The sequence below is a fragment of the Eleginops maclovinus genome, chromosome 4 (assembly GCF_036324505.1).
Source record: "Eleginops maclovinus isolate JMC-PN-2008 ecotype Puerto Natales chromosome 4, JC_Emac_rtc_rv5, whole genome shotgun sequence".
NCBI classification, from domain to species: Eukaryota; Metazoa; Chordata; class Actinopteri; order Perciformes; family Eleginopidae; genus Eleginops; species Eleginops maclovinus.
Window position 1 is genome coordinate 15904608 of NC_086352.1, and position 17594 is coordinate 15922201.

A 17594-nucleotide genomic window follows, 5' to 3' on the forward strand; every position below is an offset into this window, starting at 1 on the left:
TACTTATGGAAATACTTTGCTTTTCCCTTAAGTTAAATACATGGATTGAGTTCAATTGTTGATATCATTTTTTATCCCTCCATAAATTGAATAATAATAATGTTTTAATTAAAGTTATAAATAAGGCTATTATAGTATATTATAATACAGGGTCATATAAAAATGTCCAGAGCTTTCAACAACATCTATTAATCTAACACCAAAGATCATTATTGAATAGAGATAATGACGACCATGAAGACTGCAGATAGATTACAAATTGCATGTACCCTGAGTTTTCTGTCTGAAAATATCTATTTGTTAAAAACAATGTATTCTCACACATAAAGAGCAGAAGGAATGCCTCAGTCAATTCAATATTCCATTTAATTGTCATATGTCTCTTTTCCATATATTGTAAACATGGTGTATTTTACCACAGTAGTTGTCTTATGGTACATAATCATACGTGCAATGCAAAAAGTCAAACGAAAGTTAAAAAAGGACAAAGACACTGCTGGATTTGTTGATTACGTCACACCAAGGGGATCTCAGTTCTTTGGTCCAGTGGCCCTCCCTCTGTGGTGTGCTGCTGTAATGTGGTGGTCCCTTTAGGAAGTGCCATGGATCTTTTCCCCCTTGACTCTTTACTGTGGTCTCTCTCTCCCCGTCACAGTAGTTGGTCCCGTGTTTAGCAATTTCCTAACTTTTGAATTACTTCCCACCATCATCTTGTTTTTCATCCTCTTTCTCCCCCTTGTCGCTGCACAGCTCACCATCTTTCCCTGATGCAGGTTCTTCTACTTTAGATTTCATTGTGTCTTCTTCAGGTTTCACACTTTCGTCCTGTACTTCTTTTACTATCACTTCACCGTCAGAATTGAGAGTTGGTTTCTGGTTTTCATTCTCACTCTCCTTCCCATTGTCAACAACTTTCTTGCTCTCCTTTGTCTCAGTTTGCTTGCTATTTTGGTCCATCTCAAGCTCTTCATCTGCTATGTAGAGAGAAAAATACAAAATATGCCCTTCAAAATACACACTTGCTTGACAAAATAAAAACAAATGATGTCCCCATTTGACACTTGGACAAATAGCAAATGGCCTCATTACAGAAAAATGTCCAAGTAGGAAATCCTATATTGCTTCACTTAGGGAAGACATTTTGAATTGCTATTCCAACAATCAAAATTCTTGTCCTGCTTCATTTTAAGCAGAGGAATTGATCACAGAACCATGATTGGAAATTATGATTGCATATACCTTGTCCTTACAAAAGTGGCAGCTGTGTCAGAAACATTGTTTTTAAATACACGTATGTTGAATTCACAATTATATATGGATTTCTTACATTTTGGGATGGATTAGGACACAACCATGAGTTTAGGAGTTTCCTCTGTAAAAGGAAGATAGGATTTTTTGGGTTCTTAGGATTACTATTCTGTAATGAGGCCCCAGAGTGAAAAAGGTTACACTTAAAACCAGATAATAAAAAACGAGAACACATATCATTTAACTTACGTGTGCCCTTTTCTGCAGGCTTTTCACTGGATCTTCCCTCAGCAGATATCTGCACATCATTATCTTGACCTGGACTAGTCAAATGTTGAGAAGCATCACTTGCGTTATCAGGTGTGAGGGTAGAGCTGCCGTCGTTTGGTGGGTCAGAGTCGGTCATGAGTGGGGAGCATTTTGCAGCTGCAGAAGATGAGCTGGTGGATGTGGTGTCTGCACGGTATAAAGTGGTGGCAGTGGAAGTGGTGTCTGTGGGGTTTGTCTCACTGGAGGAAGTGAACGGAACAGATTCATCAGTGGGGTCAGAGGTGGCTGGGTGAGTAATGATGGAAGAGGTGTTCATGCAGTCGGTGGTTGTTGGGCTTTTAGGGGTGGTGGAGGAGGTGGAGATGGTGGGAGGAAGGTCGGGAGAAGAAATCATAGTAGAGGAAGAGGTAGTGGAGGGTAGAGGTGAAGCTCCAGTTATAATGGTATCACTTGGGGGTGGGAATGTTGTTTTAGTGTCAGACAAAACTAATGTAACAGGGCAAGAGGTGACTGAAGGGGAGTCATCACTACCTTCAGTCACTGAATTAGTGTTAGCAGAAGGCATATCTGAAGTGCTGGTGGCAGGGGAAGAAGCTGTGGTGGTGACAGAAATAGCTGAATCACCACCAGCAGCAGGATCTACTAACAGAGAAGTCGATGCAGTTGACAGATTTGTTGTGGAAACCGAGCCTTCATTGCTGGGAGCAGAAACGGTATCAGAGGATGTAACGGAAGGTGTAGTTATTGTTGTTGAGGTGGAAGAGACAGAGAGGCTGGGAGTGACGGACTCAGAGGAAATGGAAGTAACTGAAGTGGTGGCAGGGGGCTCTGCGGGGGGAGTGGTGCTTGTAACGGTTGTCTTAGAGATGGAGGTTGGTGGTTCAGCGGTAGTAGCTTCAGGGATAGAAGGTTTACTGTCAGGCTCTGTAACATTCGTGGGTGTTCTAGCTGCAGCAGTGGGGTCAGCGGAGTCAGTGTTTGTATCTGTGTCAGCGGGAGGTTCAGCACTCGTATATTCTTTTGTGTCAGGAACTGGGTTTGAGATTGTTGGTGAAGTACGAGTGGTGGTAGAAGTGAGTGCAGGAGCTGCAGCTGGACTCTGTTTAGTGGGTGTGTTTGTCTCCGCTTCCTGTATTTGGGCTAGCTCGTTCTCAGGTGTGTTGCGGCCAGATGTTGTGGGGGGCGGACCTGGCCTGATAACGGGCTTTGGAAGCAAAGCAGGTTTTCCAGCTGACTCGTGTGCCGACACACTCGGGCGAATTTGATGTCTTGTGTCTGAAAAAAAATGCAGTGTAAAAATGATTGCTTACCATATGGTCTTAGCGAAATTGCATACTAACGGATATTTACACATTGTTGATAATTCATAAAACAAACAACATAATGACAATAACCCAGCTTCTCTTGAATCATTTTCTATTTGTTCACCTCGCTACACTTGATTTTAAGTAACTGGGTAGAAAAGAGATAATATCCAAATGTTATTCCTTTTTTTTATTGTAACTGTGTAGGGAAAATCTGATATTTAGAAATTCCCAATTCATACCACACGTCAAATTGCAATTGTATGCGTTCCCACTGCATAATAAGTAGATTTTGTGAATGTGAGAAATGCAAGGATGTTTGCAACCTATTTAACACTAAAGTGTTTGTCTTAAAATAATTATGGTAAATAAAACATTAGGTCAAAGAGCAATGTTAACTTAAAAATGAGATAAACTGTTTTTGTTCAATTGTAATTTAAGCCTGAAATCCGTGTAATCATTAATATATTAGGCAGTGCACACTGATTGAGTATGTGGTGTGTTAGTATGCAATTTTGAACACAGCCAAACTGTATTTGAGAGTGAATCCGTGTTGGTGTCTGTGTTTACCTGATGATGCAGACATCGTTCGAGGTTTTGTGAAAGTAGGCGGTGGCTCAGGTTTACTGTCAATGATAGTACCTGAGGCACAGAGATCATTAAAAAGAGGTATTAATTTATTATCCCTTAAGTGGATGGAGAGCAGTCGTATCTGCCCAAAGAGAAATTAAATCTTTCTTATGGAGAACTGATCCATTTAAACAAGAAAAGGTATCTTCTTTTGATACAAATCCCTCAACTTCAAAGATCAATTCAGCTTCATTAACACTAAGCTGGAGCAGAGGAGTTTAATCATATTAACCATCGAGACATACCTTCAGATTCTGCTTTTTTCATCTCTCCCTCTGGATTCTACAAAAGTAAAAGAAACATTAAACCCTTTTCAAGACTACAACAGTATACATATGTAAATTGAGAAATGCCCTTTCACACACCTGTGTCTCTCCTGGCTGAGCTTTGGAAACTCCAATACGTTGAAGCATGAGGTGGAGTTTCTGTTCAAAACTGTGTTGGCCTTCAAATTGTTTCTGAAATCAGCAAAGAAGTGAGTGAGCTTCAAAACATAGCTGCTGATCTAAATGCATAAATTATTTAAACTCTACAAACACTGGGACTCATCACAAACATTTCTGAAGAACAAATGTCTAAACCCACATATTTGGTATTTGTTCTTAGAAAAGAAACCATCTATGCACACAAACACACATTTTAATGCTTACATGTTTGATCACTGCAATTACTGCAAACAGGATATCATTTACAAGAAAATGTTGGTCATTGATGATAATTATCATTATTAATTAAAGGAAAGCGATGTTCTCAAAAACAGCTTTTGTGAAGCAAGTAGAAGCATTAGCATTTACCCAGTACTACATTTGAAGCTTATTTGGCTTTTAGTTCTTGCAGAACTTCCTCCACTTCAAAACTATCAAAAAGGATATTTTTTCAAGGTTGGAGTCCACTACTCCACCATCTTTATGCTTTCTTTTGAACATTCTTGACTTAATTCTCTTGAAATGTGTTTTCTATGAACAGGGCCCTGCGATCTTAAACCATTATACTCTTTGTATTTGCCATTTTTAGCAAGGCTAATTAAGATCAACTGCACATGGTCATTTAATGAGGACAATGGTATCTTCATTATAAGAACAATTCAAACAAATAATCCTGGTTTAAAAACATATTATGGATCTGACGTAGACCCTCTGGAACACATTTAGAAAAAGACTTAGAAAGTGATACACAATAGGGCCGACTCACCTTTGAAGTGTTTCTGGCATTAGTAGTCCCTGCTGCAGCTGATCCAGATAGCAGAATGAGAGACTGGGACTTTCCCTCTCTGAGAGCTCGGCGGGGAGGCCCAGTTTCACCCCTCAGTGGAGCACCCATCGTCTCCTGAACAGCAGGATCTCCAGTAACAACACTGGGAGTTTCTTTCCCCTTCTCCTTTTCATTCTCCTTGTCCTGTTCCTTGACTCTGTCCTTATCCTTTTCTTTCTCGGCTCTAGCGACTTCCCTGAGCGGACGGATGAGATCGGCAATGGAGGCCTTTTTGGGTCGCCCATCTTGGCTAGGTTCTGATTTCAGACCTCGTCTTTTTCTGAGGGTAAAGAAGTCTCCGAGCTTCCTCCTGAGTGTTTTTGTCGGTGGTGGACAAGGAACAGAGCTGGCAGGAGCCACTTCTTCATGCACTGTGATAGATTCCTCTTCTTGCTTTGTCCTATTTAAAGGGGTCATGTACTGTCAAACAGTTCTCTAGCAATCGTTTATTAAATTATAATTGGTATCAAAATGAGCAAACTATCAAGGAGCCATAAAGAGGCAAATTAGGCAGATGATACTCACGGTGTATCAGTAGGAAGTACTCTCTTGGTAAAGAACTCTTCAACTCCTTCATCCACTCTCCCCATGAGCTCAAGGACTTCATTGTCACTCTCAATTATCGTCTCCTAATTACCACACACAAACACAGAAAACATTTCACACCAAAGATCAAACACACTGATGTTGAAGAGTAGCCTGTATCCAATGTAGTATTACATTACATAACCCTCACCCATATAAAAAAAACACACACTTTGGCACTTCTGCCTCTATAGGTGTATTTTGGTTTGAATCTCTCATGCTACAAACCAGCCTCCTTTGAGTCAGTTGCTCAGTAACGTACAATTGGGGGGCGTCACTAGATTTCACATGCAGAACGAAAGCAAGATAAATCCTTTTGCAAATGTAGGTAATGTGATATCAAAATTGCAGCTGCATCATCCTGATCATATTAACATCTGTAGCCACAAGTAGCAATAAAAATCAGGAGGTTGACTGCAGAACACAAATTTAGCAGAAGTCACTGATACTTGATATCCTGTCTTGGGAATTGCTTGATTCTAGTTTCCCTGGCCATTGGCTCCAAGGGAGTGACTGCATGTCTACAGGCTAATGTGACAACATGATCAGTGGAAAAATGGAGATGGTCAAACATTTTTTTACGATACTCAATTCATGGAAAAATAAGGGAAGAGAAAGAAGACATGCAAAACCAAACTACCACCCATCCTCATACATATAGTCATCCTGCTCTCACACACAGAAATATGAAGTGTGTGTTCATCAAACAGCCGGTGACCGCTACAATGGGGCAGCCGTATTCAAAGCAGGGACCAGGCATCTTTCACAGCACTCCCCCTCCATCCTTCCCTTCCCCCTGCCTCTCCCCTCTGTACCCTATTACAGCTCCCCCTTCCATTTTCTCTCCTCACAGACTCTCCATCTTTCCCAAAAACCTCTCTGATGTACCTGTGGTCTGCTGGGGCGATAGTTGAGTTTTTGTCGATGAGGTCTTGGTCTGCTCTGGGTGTAGTGCCGGAGCGCTGGTCCGCCCAATGGCAGCTCCATTGGGGAGACACGGCACGCTGTTGCTGTGGAGCTCTGTTGCCGAGGCACGGTTGCTAAGAGCTCAGGCAGCAGCAGTATGTAATGCTCTCTGAGGTGGGAGGGGCCGGGCCGGCTAGACTGACACATCTGACAACAGAGCCTCGCCTTTCTCTGCCCCCTCCCCTACGAGAGGACAACCATGAGAAAAAAAGATGGTGATCAAATAAGAAGAGGCAGGAGGAAGATGGAGGAAATAAAGTGGACACACTGAGATTCGTTTCATCCCTGCATCCTACAGCGGAGTGGAGGAACATATGAGTTTGCTACAGTGGAAAAAACTAAAATGAACAAAATGTTCTATTGGTTATGTAACAAATTAATAATTAATTTATATGCGGAACAAATGCCCTGAAAATGCTGTAATTCAGAATGAGGTGTATCATTCATACTAAAGCAAATTGTCCTTTCCGGAAATATTGATGCTTTAAAAAAGCAGCACAATATATATATATTTTATTTTAATGTTAGTTGGAAGTTTAAAAAACAAACACACAAACATACATATACATATATATAAACATTATATTTTTATATTTCAAATATCTGTTTATTCATCAGAAGTATTAGGCTAGATTTATTGCAGTATTCAAGGTTATCCAACATCACATATTTTCCTCCCATCGAGTCACAATAGACTGTTTGTAATACTGTAATTAATATCAGAAACACGGTGAGCTTTCTTAATCAATAAGCCTAGATTTAAAATTATATACGCTGTGTACCTGTTTGTCACAATAATCAAATGCAATTAATGTATCGCCTTGTTACAGTTTTGCAATCAATTGCATTATTGATTTGTAGCCCCTGTATCTTATACAGTTTTGTAATGCCAGATTGTTGCTAATTCCACAGAGAATTGTTTGTTATCTTGATAATGAGCTGTAAGAGTTGATCAGAAACCATAATATAAGACACACCCACAAGCACCAATGTCTCTGCATCTTCATTATCTGCCATCCATGAGGTAATGTCTATGGGAGTTTCAAGGGAATTATTTTCTAAAATAAATTATATTCAAACAGGGCACCTCAATTCCCAGTTTGAAACACTTTGATATTTAAATTTACCATTTACACTGACTTTAGTGGCACATTAGACAATGATTCATATAATTCAACATTGATTAAAGACTGACCCGCAAAATCTTTCGATGGGGAACATATTTATTTTCTTTTTTTAGTACTGGTTCACTTCTGAACATTTCACTCTAAACAGGAACACAGCAATAACTTGATTTCCATAAACGAACCAATGTCAGGTTTTCTATGTAGTAATATGACATCAGCTATTTTATTGTAAGGTGCAGATGTAACAGATCTACCCTAGGTATATTACAACTGAGAAGTAAATGAGATAAACACATATATTGTAAAGTTAGGTGATGAGATAACAATTTATAGGGATTTTGGACGTATCAGTTTTCTTTTATTTATTTGAAATGCAGGTAAATTGATGTCCAAAATAGACCCTTCAGGTGATTATTTGGTGGGCAAATGTGAACTCAAATCTATCAAAATCCCTAGGGATGATCAGATATGTTGTGAGGCCCTTCACATAGATAAAACTGATATATATTATTCATCTTTACACAGTGCATTTACCCACAACATCCACATCCACACTGCCCTCTTGTGGCTGATTTTAGGAAGTCACAAAATGATGTGTAACCTCAATCTAAATGTGATAGAAATAGTTAGAGGTTCAGACCTCATGCTCGATAAAAAAAGTTATCTTGACTTCTCATCAGAAAACAAATTAATTTAGTTCAGTTCTTTTAAAAATAATCTTAATATGGGAGCAATCTGAGAAATTACTGGCCAGTTTTATCAAGCTCCTCTCCAAAAGAGGGGTTACCTTTACCAAAACTTATGGGAGTTTCTATCAATAAGGCGTTACAGAAAACATTATATGAAAGGCTTCTCAAATAAAAGGATGTGCTACCGGTTTCAATAAATTATTTGTTCAACTGTTTCCGCATGAAATGTACTTACTGTGAATGTATTGTCAAAATGTAAAAGATTTCAGCTGACATTACCAAGTTGTTCTATCTTTACAGTTTATTGACCTGTTTTACTTAAACATTGTGTCATAGATGTACAGGGAACCAAACCTTACCATTTGTTATACTTATTTTAACTTATAAACCAATGTAAAACCGAGTACTGTGTCAGCTAATATCCCTCTTACTATGATAAAGCTAAAAATCCTACATTTCTGAATGAAGCCACAGAATGTGGTGCAACAACCGGTAGCCACGCCCACAACTGAATTCAAATCTGGCGCCCAGCACCCTCACCGTGTCCTCGGACACTCCCTCCGGTGCTGTTTGTGCGCAGCCTCGGTAGCTCTTAAAGGGCCGCCATTTTGTGTAAGGCCCACTCTTCCCAAGCGGGAGAAAATTATTAGTCCTGCGCTCGGCACATACGGACGTTCACTCCGGGGCCGAGAGGAACCACCATCTATACAGAGCCCCCGACTGAATATACCGGACAAAAGAAGCAACCAAGAGTAAGTGCAGCGGTTAATTTTCCCCGAAAACGGAGAGGTTTTTGTAGGAGCCGTCGCCGGCCTCTAGGTGTCACGGTAGGGCTTACCGACGAGGCGGCTGGCGGGGGGTGTTTGTCTCCCTCTATCGTTATCCAAAACGCACTAAATCTGTCTATAAACTGCAACTCCGTGTCCCAGTTGAGCGTTTTGTTGCTTTTCGCCTGACATAGTGGGGTATTTACACAGGGATGGTGGTATTTACTGCTATTTCTGTTTTAAGTTTGTTCAGGCCTGACGTCCATCTTATCGTGCCCTTTGTTTCCTGTTTTCAGATCGCGCCTCCCGAGTAAACTAACACGAGTTCATGTAAAAGTAGTGTCGTTTGATTCAACTATGTAGAAATCCTCCACTGATTAACTTTCAGATGATAAAGAGGTGTTACTAAAGTAATGTAAGTGCTTTTTAAAACGGGGGGCGAGTTACTGCGAAGTATCGATTGATTTATGGCTGATAGCATTGTCTTAACAACACAGGAAGACGTACATGATCACTTTTCTAAAGTTCTCCTCACTGTGTGACAACATTACGGGGGGATTTTATGCAGGATAAACTCACAGTGATGGCTCTTTTGCATCTGATTGCTCCCCTGCATTTGACCGAAAGCTCTTGCCAGTACTTTAATCGACTCCTACTTTACAAGCATATTCCTTATGAAACTCTGAAAGTCAAAGAGTCGAGATGTGCTTCATTGTATCCAGGTTCATCTGTATTGGGCTACAGATCAATGCGAGAGGGGGTTGGAAAACTCTTCTGCTATATTTTAGTGACTCAAAGCATCAACTATTTGGCTCCAAATATGTGAACTATACAAGGAACAGTAGGAAAACATGATTATTCTGTCACAACAAATTGGCATCAATAAAAACACAAACTATGAGACCAGTGTTTTGCAATATGTACATAATCAAATTATTATTATTACTGGCTACTTTCTTCGCTTGACAATTTGAATACTCTTAACAAGAGTTTGTAAGTAACTCAAAACATATATATCGCATTGATCTGTGTATATATCTCTATCTCTTTACTTCTGTCACCTAGCTTCTGCCACACTACATTCTACATGTGTGGGCTTTTACTGCGAATGTTTACTTTGTAAACTATAATAACTTAACCTAAATATTATGTGCATGCCATTTATCTAATCGTGATTTAAATTTCTTCATCTATTTTATTAAGGGGAAACGCATAGATTTATATTTAATGCATGAAGTATTATTATTATTATTGTTGTTATTATTAGATCAAACTAAATGAGTGGCTCTATAGAGGAGTAAACTCCTTTTTCTGTTTTTTTTTAAAATGACAACATCTCAGCCCCTGGTGGAGATTTAGAAATATCCACTATTGATAATACTACCATCATAATAACTGCCAAATGAAATGCACTTTCATTTGTTGTGCTCCCGCTTCAAAAAATAAAACTACAAAATGTCCTGTTGACTCAGGAACATCTTAGACTGTTTATTATATGTGTAAATGTATACTATATTTGTTTTTATAAACATAGATTTTACCTCGGTTAGTCCTTGTTTTCATTTTTTGCCTCCTGATTTCAAGGTGTCATCAAGCCCATCGCCATGGAGGGCGAGGTTGCTTCCATGGACACCAGTGGTGAACTGGCTCCTGAAGGAAAGAGCCTGACAGAGAGCGGAGACGCTCTGATACAGGGGGCCGTCATGGCTGCACAGGGGGGTGTGTCTGACCAAATGGAGATGATGGTGATGGATGCTCTCGATCCCGCTCTGCTACAAATGAAGACGGAGGTGTTGGAGGGAGGAGGCACGGTGACTGTTACTGGTGGAGATGATGGTCAGATCATCACGCTTCAGGTATGTGAAGAACACGTTGATCAATAAAAGTTCTGACTAATGTTTGAGTAACAGCTTTGTTTGGGATATCATGTTAATTAAAGGGTTGTGTGTCCCCCCCCCCCATGTAGGTGGTGAACATGGAGCAGGAGGCAGGATCTGCTTTAAGTCTTGGTCAGCTGCAGTTGGTGCAGGTTCCCGTCACAGCAACAACTGTAGAGGGGCTCCAGGCCACCTTTGTTGACGCATCACACGCTAACAAGGATGCAGATCCTGTTATCTGTCACACTCTTCCCCTGCCCGAGGGCTTCCAGGTGAGAAACAACTCTTGAGCTCTATTACAAGAACTCCTGTTGTAAGATAAAATGGGATGTTTTCAGATTTGTTATGACTGAAGCAAGTGTGATCAAAGTTCCTTTCAAAACAAATATGAAACTACTTTGTTTTTCTTGGTAGCTCAAAAACATAAACCAGAGTTTTGAAAATGACTTAAAACTAACTTGATATGCATTTGAAATGTGTTGTTTTAGGTGGTAAAAGTGGGAGCCAATGGTGAGGTAGAGACTGTAGAGCAGGAGGAGCTTCAAGCAGCCCACGATGAGCTTCAAGTGGCGAGGGGAGAAGAAGACGAAGAAGAGCCTGCAGAAATAGAAACCACTGTGCAGCCACAAGATGACCCAGAATGGACCAAGGACCCAGACTACCAGCCCATCAGCGGCCTCCGTGGTAAAGGGAAGAAGGGAAAGAAGAGCCGCCTGCGCTACGGAGAGGGCGATCGCGACATGGATGTTTCTGTGTACGACTTTGAAGAAGAGCAGCAGGAGGGGATGCTGTCGGAAGTGAATGCAGAGAAAGTTGTGGGCAACATGAAGCCACCAAAGCCCACCAAGATCAAAAAGAAAGGTGAGACTCACACAGGTTATTTAGACCGTTTGACAAGATGCTGAAAGACTGGACATTTTTTGTGGTTATGTGTTCTTCTTTTTTTTGTATTTTCTTTTAAATATTCAACTGTTGTTTGCAGGTGTAAAGAAGACTTTCCAGTGCGAGTTGTGTAGCTACACCTGCCCGAGGCGCTCCAACCTGGACAGGCACATGAAGAGTCATACAGACGAGAGGCCACACAAATGTCACTTGTGTGGACGGGCCTTCCGAACCGTCACGCTGCTGAGAAACCACCTCAATACACACACAGGTAATGCTAAACAATTATTATACTTGTATATGTAACATTATTTTACAGTTTCAAATCATTTACATCAATTGATGTGGTTAGATGGAAAATGTTCTGCGAATTACTGGCTAGTTTCCGATTCAGAATTTAGTTATTCTGTCCATTGTGTCACTGCTCAGTCATGTGTAAGCCAAAGCAGGAATTAAATATATTTTATTATTAATAAGTGGCAACTTTTTTCACTTTCTTTTGTTTCTTTAGGCACTCGACCACATAAATGCCAAGACTGCGACATGGCATTTGTGACCAGCGGTGAGTTGGTGCGTCATCGTCGCTACAAACACACCCATGAGAAGCCCTTCAAGTGCTCCATGTGTGACTACTGCAGCGTGGAGGCAAGTAATCACTTTATGATCCAGGTGCTCATCTGCTATAACATCCAGGCATGGTGTCTCATTTTAAATTTCCTGTCCTTTTTCTCTAGGTGAGCAAGTTGAAAAGGCACATCCGCTCTCATACAGGGGAGCGACCCTTCCAGTGCAGCCTGTGCAGCTATGCCAGCAGAGACACCTATAAGCTGAAAAGACACATGAGGACACATTCAGGTGAAAAACTTGGCACCATGTAATAGCCAATATAAAATAGTTTGGTCCACTTTAAAAAGAATACCTCACTTACTGAATTCTTCCTTTGTTCTTGCAGGTGAAAAGCCATACGAGTGCTACATCTGCCATGCCCGTTTCACTCAGAGTGGCACCATGAAGATGCACATCCTGCAGAAACACACGGAGAACGTGGCCAAGTTCCACTGCCCACACTGTGATACGGTCATTGCTCGCAAAAGCGATCTCGGTTAGTAATCTGCTGTCATTTTGATTTGCAATGTACTGAACTGAAAGGCTACAGATCTGTTTTTAGTCTCCATTTATGCAATATGCCAAAGAAACTTTGAAGAAGATTTTCATATCTTTGCTATTTCTCTTCCAGGTGTTCACTTGAGGAAGCAGCACTCATTTATTGAGAAGGGAAAGAAATGCCGTTACTGTGATGCTGTGTTTCATGAGAGGTACGCTCTCATCCAGCATCAGAAAACCCACAAGAATGAGAAACGCTTCAAGTGTGAACAGTGTGACTACTGCTGCAGGCAGGTGTGTACCAGGTTTAATATAAAGCACCTGTGCAGTGTAACTTTTGATGCTGAATAAATTAGTATTAACCTCTGGCCTGTCTCTTCCATAGGAACGCCACATGGTGATGCACAAGCGCACACACACAGGGGAGAAGCCGTTTGCCTGCAGCCAGTGTGAGAAAACCTTCAGGCAGAAGCAGCTTCTGGACATGCACTTCAAGCGCTACCACGACCCCAACTTTGTCCCCACTGCCTTCGTCTGCACCAAGTGTAACAAGATGTTCACCCGCAGGGTAAGAGGACTTTTAGCACACGTGTACTTTTCTTAAATTTAGAGCGTTTCACTGAGTTTTGATGGATATTTTCGTGCTCTACAGAACACCATGCTGCGTCACACTGAGAACTGCAATGGCGAAGTTGAAGATGAAAATGGAACTCCTGCACCCAAAAAGGCTCGCCGGGGCAGGAAGAGGAAGATGCAGAGCAGGAGGGACGAGGACGACACGGGTATGATATGTTCCAGAGTTCAGCTGTTTTGTGTAGCGGCCCACCAATTTGACATCGGAATATACAACTTCTTACAAGGAGACGTTTTTAATTTGAACGAAAACATGTGGTCTGTGAGTTGTGAAATCATGTTTTACTTTTCGAGGGAGATTTGCATTCTATCTATATAGTAACAAAACTCATTTCAGTCCGGTTATTTATGACTTTAGTTCCTGCTGTGCTCAACGTTTAACCATCGTGTGTAAATTTCAACTGACTTTTTTTTAAACACATGCTTGACTTCCTCTCTCATCAATCTGTAGAGGAGGAACTGGAAGATATCGAGGAGGAAGAAGAGCTTAGTGAGCTTGAGGTGGAACAGGCCCCCCCTGTCGTACCGATCCCCGCCCCTATCGAGCCCCCAGTCAAGAGGAAACGTGGACGGCCCCCAAAGAACAAACCAGCCAGTAAGAGCCCGACTTAAATAGTTTTGGCAGCATTGAGTCGTGCATGACTGATAAAAGGAAATACATTTAATTTAGAAATAAAATAACAAATACATTTTTACTATTCATGTAATTTATAAAGCTGGATTCAGAAAGATTTGTTTTTGAAGAATATTTAACCTGTGTTGGACTATTTAGGAGACATTTGTTGACCCAATATTTAAAAAATGTTATTAAAGTGTTTCCATGAATATTTCATATGAGATGCGTTTCGGTTGCACAGAGCCTTTGCTTGTGCTTTAGTCTAATCTCAAGTACCCTCACTTGTGTTTATTATTTTCATTTTAAGTGTGAAAAGAATATTTATTAAAGAATGTATAAAAGTACCTGGGATCTGACCTGAAACTCTCCCCACAGCAGCCGCTATCATCCGTGTGGAGGACGAAGTGACTGGAGAGGTGGATGACATCATCGTGAAGAAGGAGGTGGGAGCTGATCAAGTGGACCTGGATGACGAGACCGTAGAGCAGGTGGTGGTAGGGGGGGAAAAGACCACCATCCAGCTGGAAGAGTTGTCCCAGGAAGAGGGAGCGACAGCAGAGGCCGAGACCCCGCCCAACGGAGACCTGACCCCTGAGATGATCCTCAGCATGATGGACCGGTGATGGACGAGACCTGTAAACACAGAGCCCCGATCACATGTTCATTTTTTAATTCTTGGCATTTAGGATAACAAACTCTTGCATCCTGCACAGAAACAAACATCACTGTTGTAATTTAAGATTAGCAAAAGATAAGAGTAAACATTTTCATGATTTTCTTTGTAAATCCCTTTTGTGTGTCACTTCAAAGTAAACGTTCACCCATAATGTGGACGTTGCTTTATCTTTTACTTTTTTTGTTTTGTTTTTTGCTTTCCAATGTTCACTTTCCTCACTGAAGAGCTCCTTTTTACTCTCAGTTTGGACTAAAACCTGCTTCTCAGTGACATTTGGGTTATTATGCCAGCAGAAGATGGCAAATAAAATAAGATTTAGGACCAAGCTTTAACAAAGTCACTGAAAAACAGTCAACAAAAACATCAACAGCACCTTTCAGGAAGATGAAACTGCTGTTAATCACAGCAACTCCAATGTAAGAAAAGTGAAATATTTTTTTTCTGTGGTAATAATTCCCTTCTTTTGATGCCAATTTCTAGTTTTTAAAAGCTTAATAGACTGCTTATCTATCTCGTTTATTGCTACTGTAACACCTCTAGATGAACTATATGTACTAAGCATTGTCACTGATGAGTTTGAAGATATAAAGTGGTTTTGCTCCCTTTTGTAGCCATTCCACTTTGGGTTGATTTTTCTTTTTGTACTTTTGGCAATGCAATGCGATGTAGCAGCTTGAATGACATTTTAATAACTGGCAGAGAGGAAAGGATGTGACTGTACAACCAATACAAAGTGGAGGTTGAAACTGATGTATGTTTCTGCAGCAGTAATGATCTCAATCACAGATATTTAAAATCATGTTGTTAATGTGTGTTAGTGGTACAGTAAGCCCCAAGAAATTATGTTTAGAAACATAGTTCATCAAAATGTGCTGATTTGTAACAACTGAGTGCTAACACAAATGTCATTGTATTTTGCTTGCAAATCTATTTTATTAAATGGACAACTTGATATCATATTTCCTTATTTCTGTGTCTAAAGAACTTCTTATGTGTCTAACAAATTAGGTCATTTGTCATTCATCTTAAATCAGGATTTAACTATCATCCCAAACTAAGATTTTCATTGAGGGTCTGTGTGCGGCCTTTAAACTCACATAATCAACTGTTCTCCATGACCTAATGCTAAGTCACTTGCGCGTAAGACTAAACTCCCCGCACTGCTAGCTTAGCTTGGTTTTGATAATTTGATTTCCCACCAAATAAAACTTTCTGTTTATAGATCATGTCCTGTTGTATTGGTGCATATTGGCTCTAATCTCCAGAGGCAAAAAATACTGATGTGACATGTCACATGATTTTGCATCATGTGAGAAGAGCCCATTGGGGATCATTTAACATGCCTTCAGTGGTATTGCATCATACTTTCCCTTATTCCGGATTGCTATTCTCTAGTGCTGTTTATATCAACAAAATCAACTGAGCAATGAGCCTCAATAGCAACAGAAAGATGAGTGAAGTACCTTTAATGATACTGGAATTGAAGAATGCTTTATTTTAACCCATTTTGACAGCTACTAAATTGTATTTTATTCGACTGTAAATGCGGTGGTCGGGTACACAGGCCTACTGTTTTAAAAAATAGACAGTATATTCGCTGTATTCGAGGGGAAAACACAGTAGGTATCACATGCCCAATGAATAATTAAAAGTGTTACATATATTTGTATCTCAGAAACAACATCTCATAAGATATTTAATCAACAATGTTAGCATTTTAATCATTTTTTAATTTCAAACTATTGATAGCTGGGTGATTTCTTTGTGATCCAAAATGTAGAAGTTCATAGAAGTGTAAGAAAGTTGCCCAAAGTGTGTCCTGATTGTTCCTCACCATAATAAACAGTGCCATTATGTTAGCCGTCATTCAGTAGAAACAGCAGCTTCACACTTATATTAGGTCCCTGTTATTGGCTCTTGCTGATACTGTTCACACAGTATCGGTGCTCCTGAAGCAGGGCTAGAGAATCCCTTCATTGTATGGTTAACCAGTTTCTAAAAGTTGTAACTGCATTATGTGAAAAAGACAACAAACATTAAGACGTGGGGTGTGGATACCATAGGACTATTAAATTAGATATTTTATGTTTTCTTCAATGTTCTCCCTCTGTGAAATGGTTAGCTCCATGTTGAATTATGTTTTTGTTTATCCTGACAACACAGACATTTTGAGCCTAAGTGGTATCTGAGGTTTGGGAACCTCCTAGTTATGCAATAGCTGTAGAAGTTGCTGTAAATTAAGCTAAAGCTTATTATTGTTACTGCTGACTGTGAGAGATATTTCTACATTTATCTTGCGTAATATGTCATATTGAACTTTTACTGGAAAATCATTTTGTTATTTAAACTTAATATTTTCTATCATTATTATAATTTCCGAAGGTTTTACAATAAGACTTCCCTGTTTCAAAGAAACGTAAACATGTATTTGGGCAACAATACAGAAAAAACCTATACAAATCTGTGCTCAAGTGTAATGTTTCTTACACAAGTACCAGTATTAATTTGTGTCATGGCATGTTAAGTGTTATTTTATTTGATGTTGTTTTAATCAATTCAGCAGCTTTTATTAACCTCTCTGTTAAATTGTAAATATTCCTGTATATTTGTATTGTTAATTGATTTGTAACAAGGTAGGCTATATATATTTTTATGCAGTGGTGGAAAGTTACCAAGTACATTAACTCAAGTATTGTATTTAAGTATGTTTTATGACAGATTTCTACTTTACTTGACTATTTCCATTTAAAGCTACTTCATACTTCTACTCATTTTAGAGCCAACATTGTTCTTTTTACTCCACTTCAGATAATTTACCAGTCAGTTTCTTTTGTATATAACGCACATGATATGCTGATATGATGCAGTACTGTGCAACGCTAAAATGCTCTTACATCTACAGGATACAAGAATAACCATAATAAAATACTGTGAAAATATCCATTCTGCATAACAAGTACTTTTGAAAC

General features: G+C 39.8%; 2 protein-coding genes across 3 annotated transcripts; one reads left to right on the forward strand and one right to left on the reverse strand.

Moving 5' to 3' along the window:
- Positions 1–348: 348 nt before the first annotated feature.
- On the reverse strand, positions 349–6405 carry LOC134863494 (mucin-2-like). 2 transcript variants are annotated; one of them, XM_063882044.1, is made up of 8 exons: positions 6177–6405; positions 5229–5332; positions 4644–5103; positions 3818–3910; positions 3698–3734; positions 3393–3464; positions 1498–2793; positions 349–971 (listed from the first exon to the last, which is right to left on the reverse strand). In XM_063882044.1, exons 1-8 carry the CDS (start codon positions 6399–6401, stop codon positions 694–696), a joined length of 2565 nt encoding a protein of 854 aa, XP_063738114.1. In that variant the 5' UTR covers positions 6402–6405; the 3' UTR covers positions 349–693. The 2 variants fall into 2 exon arrangements, with proteins under 2 accessions (XP_063738114.1, XP_063738113.1); XM_063882043.1 differs by having other exon boundaries at positions 349–974.
- A 2246-nt stretch (positions 6406–8651) lies between these two features.
- LOC134863358 (transcriptional repressor CTCF-like) lies at positions 8652–15577 on the forward strand. Its single transcript, XM_063881841.1, has 13 exons — positions 8652–8822; positions 10422–10693; positions 10804–10986; positions 11203–11575; positions 11697–11867; positions 12108–12241; positions 12331–12451; positions 12549–12698; positions 12834–12994; positions 13086–13268; positions 13353–13482; positions 13785–13928; positions 14325–15577. The coding sequence occupies exons 2-13, from the start codon at positions 10442–10444 to the stop codon at positions 14570–14572; spliced, it is 2250 nt and encodes a 749-aa protein (XP_063737911.1). The 5' UTR covers positions 8652–8822; positions 10422–10441; the 3' UTR covers positions 14573–15577.
- Positions 15578–17594: the final 2017 nt, after the last annotated feature.

Excerpts from the sequence above, each read along its gene's own strand:
- LOC134863494 (XM_063882043.1), bottom strand. The coding sequence starts at position 6,401 with ATGTGTCAGTCTAGCCGGCCCGGCCCCTCCCACCTCAGAGAGCATTAC. Across the intron at positions 5,333-6,176 it reads ATCGCCCCAGCAGACCACAG|GAGACGATAATTGAGAGTGA; the intron begins GTACATCAGAGA and ends TGTGGTAATTAG. Across the intron at positions 3,465-3,697 it reads GAAAAAAGCAGAATCTGAAG|GTACTATCATTGACAGTAAA; the intron begins GTATGTCTCGAT and ends TCTGTGCCTCAG.
- LOC134863358 (XM_063881841.1), top strand. The coding sequence starts at position 10,442 with ATGGAGGGCGAGGTTGCTTCCATGGACACCAGTGGTGAACTGGCTCCT. Across the intron at positions 11,868-12,107 it reads CCACCTCAATACACACACAG|GCACTCGACCACATAAATGC; the intron begins GTAATGCTAAAC and ends TTGTTTCTTTAG. Across the intron at positions 13,483-13,784 it reads GAGGGACGAGGACGACACGG|AGGAGGAACTGGAAGATATC; the intron begins GTATGATATGTT and ends ATCAATCTGTAG.